This window comes from Lottia gigantea (genome assembly GCF_000327385.1).
Source record: "Lottia gigantea unplaced genomic scaffold LOTGIsca_2, whole genome shotgun sequence".
NCBI lineage: Eukaryota > Metazoa > Mollusca > Gastropoda > Lottiidae > Lottia > Lottia gigantea.
Window position 1 is genome coordinate 5,487,665 of NW_008708400.1, and position 18,477 is coordinate 5,506,141.

The 18,477-nt window shown below is 36.4% G+C and overlaps 2 protein-coding genes across 2 annotated transcripts in view; one reads left to right on the forward strand and one right to left on the reverse strand.

The window, feature by feature from the left end:
* The window catches only part of LOTGIDRAFT_152977 (hypothetical protein), a gene marked incomplete at both ends in the record, with an annotated part of 32,492 nt that extends 23,055 nt beyond the window's left edge, over positions 1-9,437 (reverse strand). The window contains 24 exons of the mRNA XM_009053462.1: positions 130-217; positions 522-781; positions 973-1,182; positions 1,409-1,591; positions 1,782-1,949; positions 2,108-2,248; positions 2,428-2,518; positions 2,693-2,803; positions 3,066-3,217; positions 3,457-3,663; positions 3,915-3,999; positions 4,339-4,466; positions 4,702-4,836; positions 5,182-5,433; positions 5,792-5,876; positions 6,083-6,345; positions 6,564-6,698; positions 6,955-7,045; positions 7,231-7,484; positions 7,714-7,908; positions 8,117-8,207; positions 8,412-8,677; positions 8,941-9,084; positions 9,377-9,437. Of these exons, the coding sequence (XP_009051710.1) occupies positions 130-217; positions 522-781; positions 973-1,182; positions 1,409-1,591; positions 1,782-1,949; positions 2,108-2,248; positions 2,428-2,518; positions 2,693-2,803; positions 3,066-3,217; positions 3,457-3,663; positions 3,915-3,999; positions 4,339-4,466; positions 4,702-4,836; positions 5,182-5,433; positions 5,792-5,876; positions 6,083-6,345; positions 6,564-6,698; positions 6,955-7,045; positions 7,231-7,484; positions 7,714-7,908; positions 8,117-8,207; positions 8,412-8,677; positions 8,941-9,084; positions 9,377-9,437 (3,796 nt within the window). The remainder of the gene's footprint in view (positions 1-129; positions 218-521; positions 782-972; positions 1,183-1,408; positions 1,592-1,781; positions 1,950-2,107; positions 2,249-2,427; positions 2,519-2,692; positions 2,804-3,065; positions 3,218-3,456; positions 3,664-3,914; positions 4,000-4,338; positions 4,467-4,701; positions 4,837-5,181; positions 5,434-5,791; positions 5,877-6,082; positions 6,346-6,563; positions 6,699-6,954; positions 7,046-7,230; positions 7,485-7,713; positions 7,909-8,116; positions 8,208-8,411; positions 8,678-8,940; positions 9,085-9,376) is intronic.
* Positions 9,438-12,903: 3,466 nt separating this feature from the next.
* LOTGIDRAFT_228405 (hypothetical protein) lies at positions 12,904-18,477 on the forward strand (the record flags this gene model as incomplete). Its single annotated transcript, XM_009053463.1, has 12 exons — positions 12,904-13,058; positions 13,434-13,472; positions 13,757-13,891; positions 14,485-14,721; positions 14,893-15,120; positions 15,327-15,743; positions 15,912-16,157; positions 16,362-16,406; positions 16,758-17,276; positions 17,562-17,603; positions 17,729-17,839; positions 17,980-18,477. Coding segments are annotated over exons 1-12 (2,580 nt in total), but the record flags the coding sequence as incomplete, so codon positions are not given.

Consider the following 18,477-nt stretch of genomic DNA (forward strand, 5'->3'; position numbering starts at 1 on the left):
ATGTTATATAAATTCTTCGGTCATTTTGTTATTATATTATTGTACATGACACAATTTGCCCGTTCTCACTGTCTTGGAGGATCTCAAGATTGAAAGGACCAGTAGCAAATATATATATGCTTGACATACTTTCAGGACATTCTCCGTCAGCCATCGATACATCATCAACAGATATGTCACCTAAATAACCAGTTCCTTTTATTCCTTCAAATACAACCTGGAATGGAAGAGAACAAAATATATAACTGGGAAATAAAGCGATAGTAACGATGTTTTCTTTTCTTAAGTGTTTCAGAGATACATATAGCTTTTAACAATGCTGCAACAACATGAGAAAATCCAGATTTGCAATGCCGCTTTGGAAACTCCATTATATATGAGGATATCTCGTCTTTCTAAACTTTGACTGTTTTGATATAATTAAATTTAAATTGGTTGTGTGGAAGTAATTTCGTTTGGGCAGGATTTATGGCAAATTCGAGTACTTAATGTCTTTATAATCGGACAGTTCGTCTACTAACATTAAAAGTGTTCTTGATATCCTTAATGTTGATTTGAGCCTTCTTCCACTGAAGACCTTGAGTTCCTTTCTTGGCCCAGATTGGAGCAGGCAATGCTACACCAGTTTGAAGGTAGACTTTCAGATAGTAGACATGTCTACCGTACATATTGTACCAGAATGTAAGACAATGGGAACCTGGTACTACTGGTGGACTGACTAATCTTGCTTTGTTTCCATTGCCTGTTGGTGTTGATGTTTCGATATACACATAATATCCACCTAGAAAACAGTGGGAACATTGTAAAATCTCTGAAAACATTCAAGAACATCCACAAGCGCAGTAAATATCGATGACATCGTAGTAATAGTTATAAAGATATGTCAATCATATCCATCCAACTACGGATAATGCATTTCCTAGCGAGTATCTTGAAAACAATATGGGAACAAAGTGGGAAAGGAATAAGTACCTCCAGAAGTGTGATCAGACTTTGGTCCAGTACCAGTACTTCCGGTCTGTCCTCGATTTCTCTTCCAATCAAATTGATCCTTCTTGTCTTGGCTCCACCCACATAAATCTTGATCAAAGGTACAATTGAAGGCACCAGGAGCAGCTGTAGGTCCTGGAGTGGTGAGCACCATTGTCGTTTGAGTTGGTGGCATAGCCTTGGATGGTTGAACTGCAAATGGACAATGAGAAGAAGGTTTTGAGACTCCGATTAGATTAACTACATCAAATGATGTAGGGATTTTAGAATACAGAAGTCGTTGATCAAAATTTAGTACCGAATTTCAACAACAACTCGATACAGATGCCATAAAAAATCATAAATATTTGCTTTTAGCTTCATTATAGAGTTTTACGATGTTTCAATGATGTTGATTTAAATACTGAAGAAAACTTACTGCCGCATGTATATTCGCTTATTATCACGTCATCAATAGCTATATCTCCAGTATAACTTTTGCCTCGAATACCCTCAAATACCAGCTGATAACTATGTTTATTTGTTGGTATAGGAGCTTGAGCACTCATCCACGTTGTTCCTTGAGAGCCCGAGAGTGTCCATAAAGTATAATCTGGCAGACCTGTAAAGAAAAAAATATATTGATTGCATGTTTGTTCAAACACAAGGTATTTTCTGGTGTACACTTCAATAAGAGAGCCAGTATGTTCAGTATATTTGGTGGTCTTTTGGACGTTAAATTGCTCACCACAGCAATATGAATCTTATATTTCAAAAGCTGAAAACATGAAGAAACTAAATATTGAACTCACCTGAAACTCTGAGTAATATATTGAGGGTGTCCACAGTTTGCCCATTCATTACATACCAGAATTGTAAACACCGACCAGTAGTAGGATTGGGAGGGAAGATCTGACTCAACATCCAAGCTTTATCACCAGGATGACGTGGATTTGATGTTTCAATATACATATAATGACCTATAATTAAAATTGAAGAAATACACCGTGAACTGGCATAATAGTTTTCAAATCAGTTCTTATATCTCCAGTCAAATTGATACCTTTAACCCAGAGAGAAGACCCAAGAGAGCGTTGGAAGGGCAAAGAAGGTCTTTATTACACTAAACTAAGCATACCTTTACTATCACCTCGGGTATGATCAGATGAAGGTCCAGTTCCTCTAGATTTGGTGTTTCCTGATCCTGTTATCCAATCAAAATCATCTCCCTTTGGTACGTTCTTCCATGTACATAATCCTTTCTCAAAGTCGCACATTCCTGAAAATGTTTTAAGGGTTATTAGGTGCAATAAGTAAAGATAGACATGCAGTCATCATATACAGGTGTGTATTATATATACATGTACAAGATGTGTATTGAAATATAAACGAACTGCTCAATAACAACATCTCAACAGTATCGCCAAGCCAAATTTCATAATAAACATATTGATCTACCTGGTGAATTACAAGCTCCTAGTATTACTCTTACGTCATCGACAGCAATGTCAGCTTTGTAGTTATTGCCTCGGACACCTTCAAATACAATCTGAAAAAACAACAAGACCGTAGTTCTTTAACAAATTGTAATCTGACTATTTCCTTAACTGCTGGATAAACACCTTCACATTGCCCTCGTCATCTGTGTCGTCTCCAGTACTGTATGAATTATGTTGATATGGTAAACTTACATACCTTACATAAAAAAAATTAAATTCCATACCTTGAAACCTTTAACAGCAGATGATTTAGGTATGGTGGCCTGACCAACTGCCCATTGATTACCCTGATCACCAGTTCTGGTAAATACTGGACGTCCTAGAGTCTTGCCAGTCTGAAATTTGATAAAATAAACCTTTGATCATTCTTGCAATATCATGCAAATAAATCTTATTAGTTTCAACTTGCTATATGGCATCTATGATATAAGTATGTCCCTTCAGTTTGTTACATGGAACTTTGGCTACTTGGAGTGCCATGAAATTGTATTTTCTGCGTCATTTGGATTTTGCATCTGTTATTTTATGGATCTCCAATACATAGATGCAATGCCATAATATTGGTATCAATAGAATTAACATGAAATGAAATCATACCTGTGTATAGACATTCAACGTTCCCATTCCGCTTCCATACATGTGATAATAAAAATTTAAACAAAGATCTTGGTTGTTCTTATACGTCGGTGACATTATCCTTGCCTTATCTCCAAGTTTGCGAAGTGACGCTTCAGTATACATATAATGACCTGCAAGAAAATTATTACTTACGATAACAAAACTGACGACAACTGTATCTGCATTAAATGAGGCTTTCATGTGATGGAAGTTTTTATGATGTCAAAACGTGTAACGGATACAAAATCCATTGTCGGATCACCCGGTGTACTCATGGGTTCAAATATCCAGTAATTCAAGTTTGAGGAAATCATAAAATTTAATCGCCAAATTTGAAAAGTTCATCAGAAAGATATAATGTATGACAAACCTTTGTTGGTTCCATAAGTATGGTCATTCTGCGGTCCAGTTCCAGTCGTTCCGGTACTCCTAGAGTTCCGCTTCCAATCAAACTGTTCTGTCTTATCTTGGGTGTATCCACATATCTTGCTTCCTTCGAAATCACAGCTCATTCCCCGAACCACACTACCAACTGTTGGTTTAATGGTAGATCCGGTCGGAGGAACCAATGTTACACCTGAAACGTACCAAATATTACACATGAATTATCAGTTTAGGGTTCATAAGGTGGAAATGAGCGTTCTGTAATAAGTGCCGTATCAACAAAACTCACCATGATGTTACTACAAATGTTACGTTAACCAATCGTACATTCAAAACTTGAAATAATCACGACACCAAAATATGACATTCGTATTAACAATGTAACGAATATCGATAGTTCATTTTCTACTGGTAATAAATCATAAAGGTTGAGGTATGACAGACCTGTACAAGCACCATCAGATAAAGCTATATCATCTATTCCAATATCGCCTTTATAACCATTTCCACCTGTACCTTCAATAACAACCTATGAATAATAATAAAACAATTGTTTGGAATTATTTAAATTTTTTGAGCGCAGTATGAAGTAAATAAGAAAAAAACAAAAGAGGTATATCTTAAGGAACTTTTCACTCTACGAAAAAAGTAATCGGAACGCCAAGGATACCATAAATTCAAAGTTTCAATCTAAATTGGTTGTTGACGTGATAATCGAGGTACAGTTTGCACAAATTACTTAGTCACAAAATGTGTCCTACTTCTATAAAACGTGGAAATATTAGTTAAGAGCTATTTTGAATCAATAAAGGGTGATGCTCTCTGTAGAGTTCACTGAAAGAGAGATGATGGAACAGATGTTACTCACAGAGTATGGTTTGCTTCCTTGAGAAATAGTGATTTGTCCTTTCTTCCACAAGTTACCTTGTGAATCTTGTTTAGTCCAGACAGGGTCGCCAAGATCAGCTGATGATTTAACATACACGTTGAGTTTTCCTTGAATTATCAAATCATTAAGATGTTATTTACTTTACAGTTAAAAAAATGGGGATGTATGAAAATTACCAAGAAAAAATAAATAAATAAAAAGAGAAATTGAATTGACTGATATAGAGCTATTGGTAAAGACATGGTGTAGCGAGTACTTATCAATAATATGAGTGTATATTATATTAACCGATTATCAGGGAAAGAATTCCCAACCCAGTCTGAATAGTCGAATAAAACCTACCAATATGGGGACCATACATGTGATACCAAAATGAAAGACATTGAGTAGAAGCTCTGGGTGTTATCTGCTTGCTTTGAATACGAGAAGATTCATTGGCTTTAACTATCGAAACTTCCGTGTACAAGTAGAATCCATCTGAAGATTAAAAATAAAAATTATATACTTGAAGCTCAAGTCCAATTTAGAGCTCAAATAATATAAATAAGTACCGTGGGTGATGTCACTATGAAGTAGAGTATGCTCTTCCATCCACTGAGCAGCACCGGGTGCCACTTCAACACAGCAACCGTTTTAAGAGAGGCAACATACATGTACATAATGTAACTTGGTATAAATTAAATATGAATACATTGCACTATAGCGTGGTATATTTCTTGCAACAGCCTTTTTAATTCTTCAAAAGGCCAAAGGACGCATTCACATATTATAAGAGTATATAGCACGATGACTAGGTACATACTGATAAAATGTAAATCTTACGTCCAGATGTGTGGTCTTTCGAAGGTCCAGTGCTAGAAGTTTGGGTTGAACCTTTGTGCCTCGTCCAATCAAAATCATCATCAGTAGATTGTTTCCAGGCACACAGATCAATTTCAAAATTACATGTGACTGTGTTGGGTCCCTTGGGTTTGACAGTGGTGACGCCTGGTGGCAGTGTAGCTTTACGCGTGGGTGTCGTTGGTTTTGGTGTCGTGGTAGTTATTGGGTTGTATGCTGCATTCTTTGGATACACTAAAATGCAATAAAGTGAAACTACTAGAATTTCTGTTTTGTGTGTTGTTAGAAAGCAAGCTCATCTGTCTGGTTTCTTTCTAGATTATTAATGCGTTCTTTGTGCCATGCCTTTGTCCACTAAAGAGCATTTACATAGATCTTAATGCTTCTCGTACTTTCGTTCAATAACGACGCTGTTTCGGAAATGAAATGAAATGAATGGAGTTTTATGTCCTACTTGCTGTTAGATCGGAGCAACTGATTCTGAAATACGGGCAACATTTCCATTATATAGCTAAGCTTACGAGTAAAGTAGGTGAACTCTCTATGCACGTGAATATCTTGAACAAGAAAATAAATTCAAATGGAATCATACCAGTACATGAAGAGGTCAATAATCGTAAATCATCAAGAGCTATATCTCCTGTTACACTATTTCCGACAACACCTTCAAATATGACCTAGAATAAGCATCATTATCATTATTGGTTTTTGCTTCATAATTATATATTTCACCAGAAGTCTAGACATTCTAAAGGCATGGGCGATGATGTAAACATATATCGGGATGGTTTTGATATAGTACAGTAGTCATTATGCTTGCGCCAATTGTTAGGCTTGATAATATCATGCAATAGCGTCAAGCCCAATAAACACCAAGACTAACCTTGAAGTTCTGTTTAGGATTCGGTATTGAGAATCGTCCATACTGCCATTTATTACCACGATCACCAAATAGTTGCCAAATCAATGTCTCTTGAGAGCCAGACGCCACATAGACGTTCAGAGTACCGAGTTGTGCTCCATACATATGATACCAGAATGCAAAACATTGCTGCCGAGTTGAGGGTCGGAAGGTTTGACTGACAAATCTTGCCCGATCACCTTTTCTCCTTGGTTTACTGGCTTCAATGTATAGATAATACCCAGCTGTAAGGAGAAAACAACCAAGTATTATGTCTGTAAATGAATAGTTAAGAGGATTGTAAAGAAGGTCAGTCAACAGATTTATTATGATTTAAAATAATTTCGACCCATGTGAACAAATAAAATAGTTACGGTTTGAAAATACCTTATGCTTATTACCGGCTGTGACCTTTATGACTAACCACTGGAATTTAAAAATGGCAAGATCTAAAACAACTCACCACCGCCTCTAGTGTGATCATTTCCAGGTCCAGTGTTTTTAGAAGTTGTGGCTCCTTTCTTTCGTACCCAATCAAAATCATCATTGACTATAGTATTACTCCATGCGCACAGATTTCTCTCAAAATTACATGATCCTGAAATGATAACAAAAAGACAACGTTATTACCTCTGTGGAGCCTCCAAAAGAGATGGTGAGGCAATTAAAATGCAGTTAGGCTATGTATTTTTTGGGGCTATATTTTTTTTCATTAAATGCGACTTATTTTCTTGACGACCAGACATCCACGAAACATACATATCTTTATGGACCAAATTGTAGTTTCGATGATATTAACCGCATCATAGAAATTGATGTAGGTCTATGAGTTGATAGACTGATAGAAGAATTACCTGGTGCCGGACAAGCTCCTCTAGACAACTTTACATCATCGATAGCTATATCACCTTTAAAATCATTTCCTCTTACAGCTTCAAATACAAGCTGAAATTCAAATCAGAAAATGACTGCTCGGCATTACAAAAAAATCTGGAAAACGATCTGCCACGCTATTTTAACTTGGTTGATACAGAGAAGATCAGGGCGTCGCACAGATCTTGATTACAGAGAAGAGAGAGTAGTACAGTCGACGATAGTGCTCTAGTAATTTTTGAAAAGTACTGACTTACATTAAAGTTACGCCCTCTCTTGATAGTTACTTCAGCAATCTGCCAACCTTGGCCTTGATCTCCTGTTAGTGTCCAGAGGGCATTTCCCAGTGCCTTGCCATATTTAGCGTAGACATTGAGCGTATCGACATCTCGTCCATACATATTGTACCAGAATCGTAAACAGCGAGTAATTTTCCCAGGAAATGTCGGAGTTATCAGTTGAGCTTTCTGTGTTGGCTTAGCATCAGATGCTTCTATGAACATGTAATGACCTGGATTATAAAAACATATAAACTGATGCAAGTTTACTAAGAGTTGAGAATTCTTGAGAAATAAAACCCATTGGTATACACTTACTGGCTTTAACACAATCGTGAAATACAAGTTAGTTGTTTTCCTGTCATTTTCACTCTGAGGATGTTCTTTTGATTTATATTTGTACCATATACAAAATGAAGCTATTCACAATGCAAACATTTTCACTGAAGTACAAAATCTCACCAGCTGGTGTTCCATAAGTGTGATCATTCGTTGGACCAGTCTGAACAGATCCAGTAGTTCCCTTTGATCTTCTCCAATCGAAGTCATCTTTTGTTGACTGGGAATAGCTACATATATCATCTGTCTCAAAGTCACAAGCCAGAGCTACTGGTGGTTTCTTGGTTTGACCTGGTGCTACAGACGGTATTACAGTTCCTGAAAGATAGTCCATATTCTTTTTACGATCAACCAATTTAAGAAAGCCATTGACAAATTCATCATCGTTTGAAAATGGTTCACCAAAGACATATGATAAAAGAATTGGCAATATATAAAAACTTCCTTAGATAGATCGAACAATCAGATGTCCTGAAGGGCAGATTTTACATAAATATTCCCAAATGAAAATAAACTGAAATATTACCTTCGGGTGGACAAGCACCATTGCGGACTGAGATATCATCTAGACCAATATCCCCTTTATAACCACTACCACGAACAGCTTCAAATATCAACTGAAACGAACCAGATGTATCTATATTCTTATGTGTATTAAAAATCTGGCTTATTTCAATCATGTTTGGTACCACATACATTACCGCATTCCTATTACCACATCATTGTGTTGTAAGATGGCATACTTAATATCTAGAATAAATCAAAATACCATGAAATTCTTATTACGCCATATAGTAGTAGTATAACTTGCTTACGCTTACCTTGAAGTTGCTTTTAGGTTTGAGCTCAATCCTTGCTTCCGTCCAGTTGTTACCCTGGTCACCTGTCCTAGTCCAGATTGGTGCAGCCTTGCCACCACCTGCTGGTTGGGTGTTGAGGTTGAACTGGTAGACATGCTGACCATACATATGGTACCAAAATACCAAACATTTTGTTGTTTTGGCAGCCACACTTATTGCAGGACTGATCAACTGTGCCGAAAATCCCTTTGAGCCTAGAGAGCTTTCAAAGTAAGCATACTTTCCCTCTGGAATAATATTTTACAAATACCTTTATTAAATGTACAGACATGAAGAACATAGACATCTTTTTTTTATGTAATTTGTAGCAGGATAAGGGTGTTTTAGAGGTGTGTGGTGTACGCCCGGTTACAGTTCTGACAGCATCATGCTGCACACTTCAGAAAACAAACAAAACCGAGAAAAATCTTTACGATATATCTACATCTATCAATATTGTTAAATCTGCGTATATAATCACAACATGTGTGATGTGAAAACGAAAACTTACTTCCAGTTGTATGGTCAAAAGAAGGTCCAGTATTGGATGTTGATGTAGGTCCAGATTGTATTTGCCAATCAGAGTTGTCTGTTGAACCTTGAGTATAGCCACAAAATCCATTTTCAAAATTGCAGTCAATTTCCGAGAGAGATCCTGCAAAGATAAAGAAAAATGTTACGTGCATTATTGCATTATTCTAATCTGAATTTAGCAGAATGCAGGATGCTTTTCAATCATTACAGACAAAATTAATGTGACTTGACATAAATCAATGCAGTAGACACCAGAATCAGCACAGAAAATTGGCAAAGGAGATCAGTTGTTAAGCCCGTCGTCTTTAAAACTGTGGAAGTTAATCGCCATTTCCAAAAACAGTTATCTTGATGATGCATTTTGTATCAAACTATGAATCGAGCCCTTGTCATGTCGAATTGCAATGCCATACCTGATATAAGTGCCAAGAAGGCACAAAAGGCGAGGAATGTCCCCCCTTTATTCCGAATCATCTCTAAAATTCCTATGTTATTTTATACGTATACCATGAACTGACGGTATTATACTACTGGATAGCTCAGATATACCGACAGTTCTGTTTGGGGGAGGATGAGACCAATATATTTTATTGTATATTTGGTCTTATCTACCAGCATCTAAGATAGTACGACAAGGTACGAACAAAGTCGAGCGATAGATTCTTTGCTTTTATCAGATATAAGAAAAGATAACAATTTTAATCAACTTTTATTTAATTTTCACGTATATTGTATTTATCTTATTCACCACATCGAATTCTTCGAATTTAACAATGATAACATTATGTAAATCATAATCTAAGTCGATTATATTGACAGCGCTAATATCAGCTCGTTTTTACATTTTTGCACAAACCTTGGTTTGCTCCTTTTTTTTGTATATTGCCAGGATCTGCTTTGACTGTGTATGGACATTCTCGACAGAAGTACGCCGATTTTGCCAAAAAACCTCATCCATTACGAGATGTTGCTTCTGTAAATTGATGCAGCCAATTAATAAAATTTATTACATTTTATCTGTCGTTTCAGATCAGTGCTAGTGCTGATTTGAAATTCTCTGAAACAACATCATGTTTTGTTCTCAGATATGAAATTGAAGTAAGTCAGTGGAAGGCTAGCAACGAAAAGATTTCTGAGAAATACCATTTGAGTTTCTTTTGAATTTTGAACTTGGTTAAGCCTTTTGGACAAGGTTGGTCTTTTGCATGTCACAGGCTATGGACTCTTTAATCGAAAATAGTTGGATGTGAAATTTTAAATTCATTTAATCTCTTTATTTTGAGAGGGTAGCTGAGCATATCACTGGCAAGATACTCTGTCATTATCAATGGTTATCATATCTAGTACGTCTCTGTTATGGCAAATCAAAACATAAATAATTCAGATAACTTATCAGTTAGATGCCCAATTTCATAACAGAATGAATTTTCTATTTCTTATCAAGAACTGTTAATTTCAGTGACGGTTATATCCAATCGATACCAATGATTTGTTATCCAGCGCTGATAGAGAAAAGTTGATAAGACGATAACAATAGTAATAGTGCGTTTGACAAGTAGATAAACATTATAGGGTATGAAACATACAAGTAAATGTACTCGAATAATGCGTATATCTGGGGTTTGACCATAACATACAGTTACCAGTCTGGTTCTACTGAAACGGACAATGAACACAAACAACATTTTTAGGATCCTTTTATGCTGAAGGCTTATTTGTTTACCTGACTGAACATATTGTTTCAAAATTACAAGTATATGTAGTTTGGTTTGGTGCATGGTGTTGTTGTTAGAGCACTCCAGGGTCAAATTGTTTCCATTAATTTTGGTTGGACTGGAATTGCACTCTAACCACCGTAAACTTTTTCTCTGAAAAATGATTGTATAGCAACCGAAATAAAAACAAAATAGACGTTGGAAAAAGGTTTAAGAAAGTATACTCAGTTTTGTACACTTTAAGTGAAACTCTATTCAATTTTTAGCATTTGAAATATATTACTTAAAAAAAAACATGAACTCTTAATGAAATCTCGTTTGGGGAGGGATACAGATTTTCAAATGGCTATGAGTTCGAGTTGAAGCACTGTCGTTAACCAGCTGTATAAGTATCCGATATGAGAATATTAGACTTAAGATGGACAGAGTTATTTCCCCTTATGATCTATCTGGACTCACTCCACTAATTCATTTGCCATCTCTTCCCATGTTAAAAAACGAAATTCCACCTTCTACAACTTTTCCCGAAATCTCTTTGAAAGCTTTCCAATATGTCGAATGAGAGCCTGACCAATGTCTCCTAAAAAATTCAATATATGATGGCCATGAAAATTTTGAGCTACTAAAATTGAGAGTACTACTACCGGTTATACTCATCCGCTAGAGTTTGTCAGTTCACAAAACGACTATTTTAGAATTAGCCCTTCGCCATTAGGTCTCTCATCATCTCACCAAATCTTAAAGATAATGCTATTTCAGACATCAAAATCCAAATCTAGACCAAATATTACCCAAAAATAGGCATGCAAAAACCCCAAAAGGGAGAGAGAAAGAAGTTTTCTAAAAATAACCTGGAATACATTCGTATACATAAAATATCAATGTTTTAGAGGAGTGAGTCCATCTTCTTCCACGGACAGTAAATTGTGATTTCGCATGTCGTAGTATCACACGGGTTACTTCCCATTTAAATTACAGATTTCTTGTTTTTTTGTTTTTTTTTTGGGGTTTTTTTTACTTTAAATATGGAAATGCTGCATATACTCTCCGACAGTACTTTTCAAAAAAATATCGACTGTAGGTGCAGCGAATGAAAAAGTTTTTAACCAGGAAACTTCCATATCGAAACACAGGTGTACTATTTTATTCGGCAACTATCTGCAGTTTCTGTAAAGCTGAAACGCAAGCGAACCGTTTAAAAATGAAGATTACAGCAGGGCATTTTCGCTATTTCAATTTATTACCTGCAGATTTAATAGTGTAAGTAAATTGATGAAAGATCTTACAGTATTTCTGAAGTAAAGATCGTAAGGAAAATGCATCATTTTCATAGCAGATGTTTATCTAATTTGATACACTGTCTTTCAATGTTATATTATGATTAAATAACATTTCCATATAGTGACCAATATTTTGCCTTACTGAATTTCTGGTGCTAATCTCTAACCACAGCCACATATTTAGCTTTTGAAGGGACATGATCTGTTCTCTTAGACTGGTATTTCCAGCTAATTGTAGTACTTCAGAATGAGAAACGTACTATCAGTATTAAATACAACTCGAGAAAAGAAGAAAAAAAAATTTACAAGGATAAACGTCATTTTCAGGATTATCTGTACCATACCATTTCATATTAAGAAAACATTAGATTTATCTTTCTCAGAGGACACTATATATCATGGGTTTAAAGTTTACAGAAACAAATATATGTAAGATTGTAAATGTTGTGACGTGGGTTCCAACATATTACCAATATATTATATTAAGTAACGGACACAATTTATTGAAATACTACTCCTTAGTTTTATTACATCATCTTCGCAAGATGACAATGTAGATTGTTGAAACGTAGTGTGTAATAAAACTAAGGAATAGTATACCATAAAATTGTGTCCGTTATTTAATGTGATCTCTACCCCTAAATGTCGCTAAAGGATAAAAAATATTATATTGTATCGTGCGCCTTTTTTCCACTGTAAAGTTCAAAAGCATTGTGACTTTAATGTCCTGGCCACTTCATAAACATTCCAATATCAGCAATTTTTAATAAGAAACATGCAATAAGATTCAGTGGATGGTCATTTCTATTGTATTGCAGTATAAAGAATTGATTATTATAAAGAATTCAATTAACTTGTATGTTGTTTATCATACCGAATTATTCAAGTGTCACCATCTAAAATATATAAAAGACTTGAAAAAATCGAGATTGTCAGAAAGGCTGAAATATTGCCTTCAAAGTCGCATCTTGTAGTGGAAGAATACAGTAAAACCTTTACTGGTATTAGAGTTGGTTGGTGGACATAAAAAATCACCATGACTAAAGTTACATTGGTCCTTCTGGTTATAGGACTGATTGTCGTAGTCTCTATTCTTAAAGGTAACTTAATGATTTATTTTCTGTGTTTGGGTGCAGGTAAATTATTATGTTTTCTTCGTAATAATCATGTCCATGTGGTTTGGTCTAATATAGACTTCATATAGTTTGTAGAGAATAATGTAGATTATTAAGTCTTAGGATCGTAGCAATGTTGTCAAGTGGCATGGTTTATACCTAAATTCTGCGGAACTATGAAAGTGAAACACTCCTAGAACCCCTAGACTACGCCCCTGAAACCGAAAGCCATTATGATTCAGTACAGTCAATTAAAAATTGTTCTGGAGAATTCAAATGATGAAATGATCAAAGGATGCTTCATTTTTTAAAATGTGAAGCATGACAATGAAACACCGATGTGCATTTTATTTATTTCAGCTGATGCCCAGAAGAAGACTACAAAGGTTGAAAAATCAGGTAATATAAAAATGAATGGTTTTCAATGAATATTACCATAAATCTTCTGCGAGACTCTTAACAGCATCAATATTCAAAGCTACGGAAATATATCTATCTAATGATTTGCCAAGTGTTTACTAGTCAGATAGACGATATTCAACCCTTGTTGCAACAGAATCACTCGATATCTAATAAAGGATAGTCCATTGCTTAATTGGATGCTATCACAAGTAGCAACACGGTGATTGGTTTCGTCCTCGACGCCACCTTCCTACAGTATGCTATAAAATAATTTTTTGCAGGATGGCAATCGACTGGTGACGGACGAAGAAGGAGACGAGTGAAAAAAACCACCACAACAACATCAAGTGGTAGAAGGTCTGGCGGTAGAAGGTCCGGTGGTGGAAGTAGACAGTCAACTAAGACGACTAAGTCAGGTAGATAATATAGTGATTAGTAATTCTATTTATAGTATTGAAGCTCCTATGATGCTATAACAGTAAGAATTTAGAAACAGTTTTAATAGATAGTTTAGTAGCCAGAGACATATCTGAAAGCCAGTCTTATAGCCGGTCTGAATGTAAACTAGTCTTGTAACTTGCCTGAAAGTAAACCAGTCATGTAGCCGGTCTGAAAGTCAGTCTTATAGCCGGTCTGAAAATAAACCAATCTTGTAGTCGGTCTGAATGTAAACCAGTCCACGTATTCTCGAAACGATCTTAATGATAGGATGTCCTAGAATCAATGTTAGAAGATAAGAACCTAGGACATCCTAGTGCTAAGATCGTTTCGAGAATACGTGGCCAGTCTCGTAGACGATCTGAAAGCTAGCCTGGTAGCTTGTCGGTCTAAAAGACGGTCTTGTAGCCGGTCTGAAAATAAAAACCAGATATGTAGCTGATCTGAAAGTCAGTCTTGTAGCCCAGTCTTGTAGCTTTTAGTGTCAGTGGGAACCGATCCTAGTTTGGTAACTGGTGCATATCAAAACATAGTTTAGATTTTAAATAATGTTTATATTTTTAAAATATAGAATGGCAGTCTACTGGTGATGGTCGAAGGAGGCGACGAGTTAAAAAAGTTACAACCACAAGAAATTCTGGTAGCTCCAGATCTGGTGGTTGGCGTAAGGGAAGAAAAGGCCGAAAGGGTAGAAAGGGCCGAAAGGGCCGAAAGGGTCGAAAAGGAAGAAAAGCCAGGAAAGGAAGAAAAGGAAGAAAAGGTAGAAAGGCAGAAAGATCTGGAAGACGATCCTCCAGAAACAGTTCTGGTAAGGTTGTATTTATTTTAAGATAAAATGATAAAATTTTAACTGTCTCCTTTCCATAGGCTTTTCAGTTGGTCTTCAGATGATTTCGAAGTATTGAAAATAGATATCGCTGTATCCAATTTAATGAGAATTTTAAATTTTCTTGTTTCTTTTATTTATTTGTTTTTCTAGTTGAGTATGAATACGAATGGGAAACTTCAGGTCGAAGCTCAGGAGGAAGAAAGGGAAGGAAAGGTCGAAAGGGACGAAAAGGAAGAAAGGCAAGGAAAGGTCGAAAAGGCAGAAAGGGACGAAAAGGCAGAAAAGGCAGAAAGGGTCGAAAAGGTCGAAAGGCTAGGAAAGGCAGAAAAGGCAGAAAAGCAGGGAGATCTGGAAGACAATCTTCCAGAAGCAGTTCTGGTAAGATTAATGACGACAATGTTATATTTTTTACGCCGTTCCATTTCGGATCCCATACTATTAGCTATTTGAATGGATTTCAAATTGCCAGTAGAAATGAAAGTTGCTTCCCTTTATAATCAGTTTTGTTTTGTTTTTGAGACACTCAAAGGATTGACTCCCGATCAAACCAGTAATGTCTAACAATATTGTTTTTTCTGTTCTAGTTGAGTATGAATACGAATGGGAAACTTCAGGTCGAAGATCAGGAGGAAGAAAGGGAAGGAAAGGTCGAAAAGGACGAAAAGGAAGGAAGGCAAGGAAAGGTCGAAAGGGACGAAAAGCTAGAAAAGGCAGAAAGGGCCGAAAGGGAAGAAAGGCAAGGAAAGGTCGAAAGGGACGAAAAGCTAGAAAAGGCAGAAAGGGCCGAAAGGGAAGAAAGGCAAGGAAAGGTCGAAAAGGCAGAAAGGCCAGAAAAGGCCGAAAAGGTAGAAAGATTAGGAAGGGACGAAAAGGCCGAAAAGGAAGGAAAGGTAGAAAAGGCCGAAGAGGCCGAAAGGGTCGAAAAGGAAGAAAGGCAAGGAAAGGCAGAAAAGGTAGAAAGGCAAGGAAATCAGGAGGACGATCTTCTAGCAGTAGTTCTGGTAAGATTCTAATGATTCCTTTAATTGGAAAATGGAATTTTTCAATTGACCTATATCCCTTTCGACGCATATGTATAGCTATCTTATTGCTGAATTCAGTGCTGAACTTTTACATTTAGATTTCACATGCTGAACATAATTTTGACCATTAAATTAATTTTCTTTTAGTTGAGTATGAATATGAATGGGAATATGCAGGTGGTAGATCAGGAGGCAGAAAGGCTCGAAAAGGCCGAAAGGGACGAAAAGGTCGAAAAGGCAGAAAGGCTCGAAAAGGACGAAAGGGCAGAAAGAATAGAAAAGAAAGAAAGGCAAGGAAAGGTCGAAAGGGTCGAAAAGGAAGAAAAGGCCGAAAGGGAAGAAAAGGCAGAAAAGGCAGGAAGGGCCGAAAAGTTTCCAGGAAAAATCGAAATTGTAAGTATAGTGTACCGTCTTAATTGCCTGCGATGGCAGCTGGATTGATATCTGAATATAGAATTTATTGTTTAAATATTGTGAAAAGTTCACAGTCAAGCGTTCATAGACACACTTAGAGTTTTTTTTCAGTTATTTATATAGATTTTCATCTTCTTCATCCAAGTAAATTTAGTCAATAATATAAGAACTCTATATTTTTAGCCGGAGCCCGCCGAAGTGGAAGAAATTCAAGTCGATCTACAACAGGTACATGTATTTGATATCAGTAAATTTGTTTTTCTAAATTCATTGAACTTGATTGTTCCTGTGACATTTCTATCATATATCTAATTTATATACTCACATGTTTCGCAATAATTGCAGGGCGATGATATGGAGATAGACATTGAAATATCTTGTTTCTCAGTGTTATTGGGTCACTAATTATCAATGTATTATACATGAACTTCGATGTCTTATCGTAATATTTCATGACAGCCTTTACAGATCGATTTATTATTAATGGCGGAAATATTGGGTTGAGAAAGCATTGGTCAAACATTGATATACAACTCGTATACGATTAATGTAAGGAACAAGAATGATTTCTATTTTTAGTTGAATATGAGTGGGAATATGTAGATGATTCTGGTAGAAGAAGGAGAAACCGAAAAGGCAGAAAGGGTCGAAAAGGCAGGAAGGCTCGAAAAGGAAGAAAGGGTCGAAAAGGCAGGAAGGCTCGAAAAGGCAGAAAGGGTAGAAAAGGAAGAAAGGCTCGAAAAGGCAGAAAGGGCCGAAAAGGCAGAAAGGCTCGAAAAGGCAGAAAGGGTCGAAAAGGCAGAAAGGGTAGAAAAGGCAGGAAGGCTCGAAAAGGCAGAAAGGGTAGAAAAGGAAGAAAGGCTCGAAAAGGCAGAAAGGGCCGAAAAGGCAGGAAGGCTCGAAAAGGCAGAAAGGGCCGAAAGGGTAGAAAAGGAAGAAAAGCTCGAAGAGGCAGAAAGGGCCGAAAAGGCAGAAAGGGTCGAAAAGGCAGAAAGGCCCGAAAAGGAAGAAAGGGTAGAAAGGGCCGAAAAGGTAGAAAGGGTCGAAAAGGCAGGAGGGGTCGAAGCGGAAGGAAGGTTTCCAGGAAAAATCGAAGATGTGAGTTATAGATATTGATTATAGCAACTGTAGAAAAGTCTGTCAGACATTCAGTGAAATGTATAGTTTTATATTTATAACTGAAACATACATAAACAAAGTTTCAACTCGAGTCAGACCAATATTTTTATATATGCACTGTAATTGATTTTTTATATGTGCCACTGGGATTAGGCTGTGCATATTTCTAATGTATAGCACTCTTACTATTCAAATAGTTCATATTCTTTCAGTTTTATTTCACTTATTTTTAATTAAAGTATAAATATCTGTATTTTGTTTCAGCTGGAGCCAGCCGACGTAATGGAAGAAACTCAAGAACAACTGGTAAGTTTCACATTTTAACTGTTTGTCGCAGTGACCGCTATATGAATTGTAGATAATTAACAATAGCCTATGTTTAGTAGTTGAATATGAGTAATATAAAGAACATGGATGATTTCTATTTCTAGTTGAATATGAATGGGAATATGTAGATGATTCTGGTAGAAGAAGGGGAAAAGGTAAAGGCAGAAAGGGCCGAAAGGGTAGAAAAATAAGGAAAAAGAGGAAGAGCAGAAAACGTAAGTAATTTACATACAATATTTGACCACGTAGATCACGTTAATATTTGTCAATGTCTTATACTTTTCTAAATAATAATTTAGAAATCAAAATTGTAAATGATGTCTAAGATTCAAATTGACTTCTTTCAATTTATTAGCAAGAAGGAAAGGACGAAGAGGACGAAAACCTAGAAGGGGAAAAAAAGGCAGAAAGCCAAGAAAGGGGAGAAAAGGCAGAAAAGGCAGAAAAGGACGAAAGCCAAGAAAGGGACGAAAAGGACGAAAGCCAAGAAGAGGAAGAAAAGGCAGAAAAGGACGAAAAGGCAGAAAACCTAGAAGAGGAAGAAAAGGACGAAAAGGACGAAAACCAAGAAAAGGAAGAAAAGGAAGAAAAGGAAGAAAAGGCAGAAAAGGCAGAAAAGGGCGAAAGCCAAGAAGGGGAAGAAAAGGCAGAAAAGGACGAAAGCCAAGAAGAGGAAGAAAAGGACGAAAGCCAAGAAGAGGAAGAAAAGGAAGAAAAGGAAGAAAAGGACGAAAGCCAAGAAGGGGAAGAAAAGGCAGAAAAGGACGAAAGCCAAGAAGAGGAAGAAAAGGAAGAAAAGGACGAAAGCCTAGAAGAGGAAGAAAAGGCAGAAAAGGAAGAAAGCCAAGAAAAG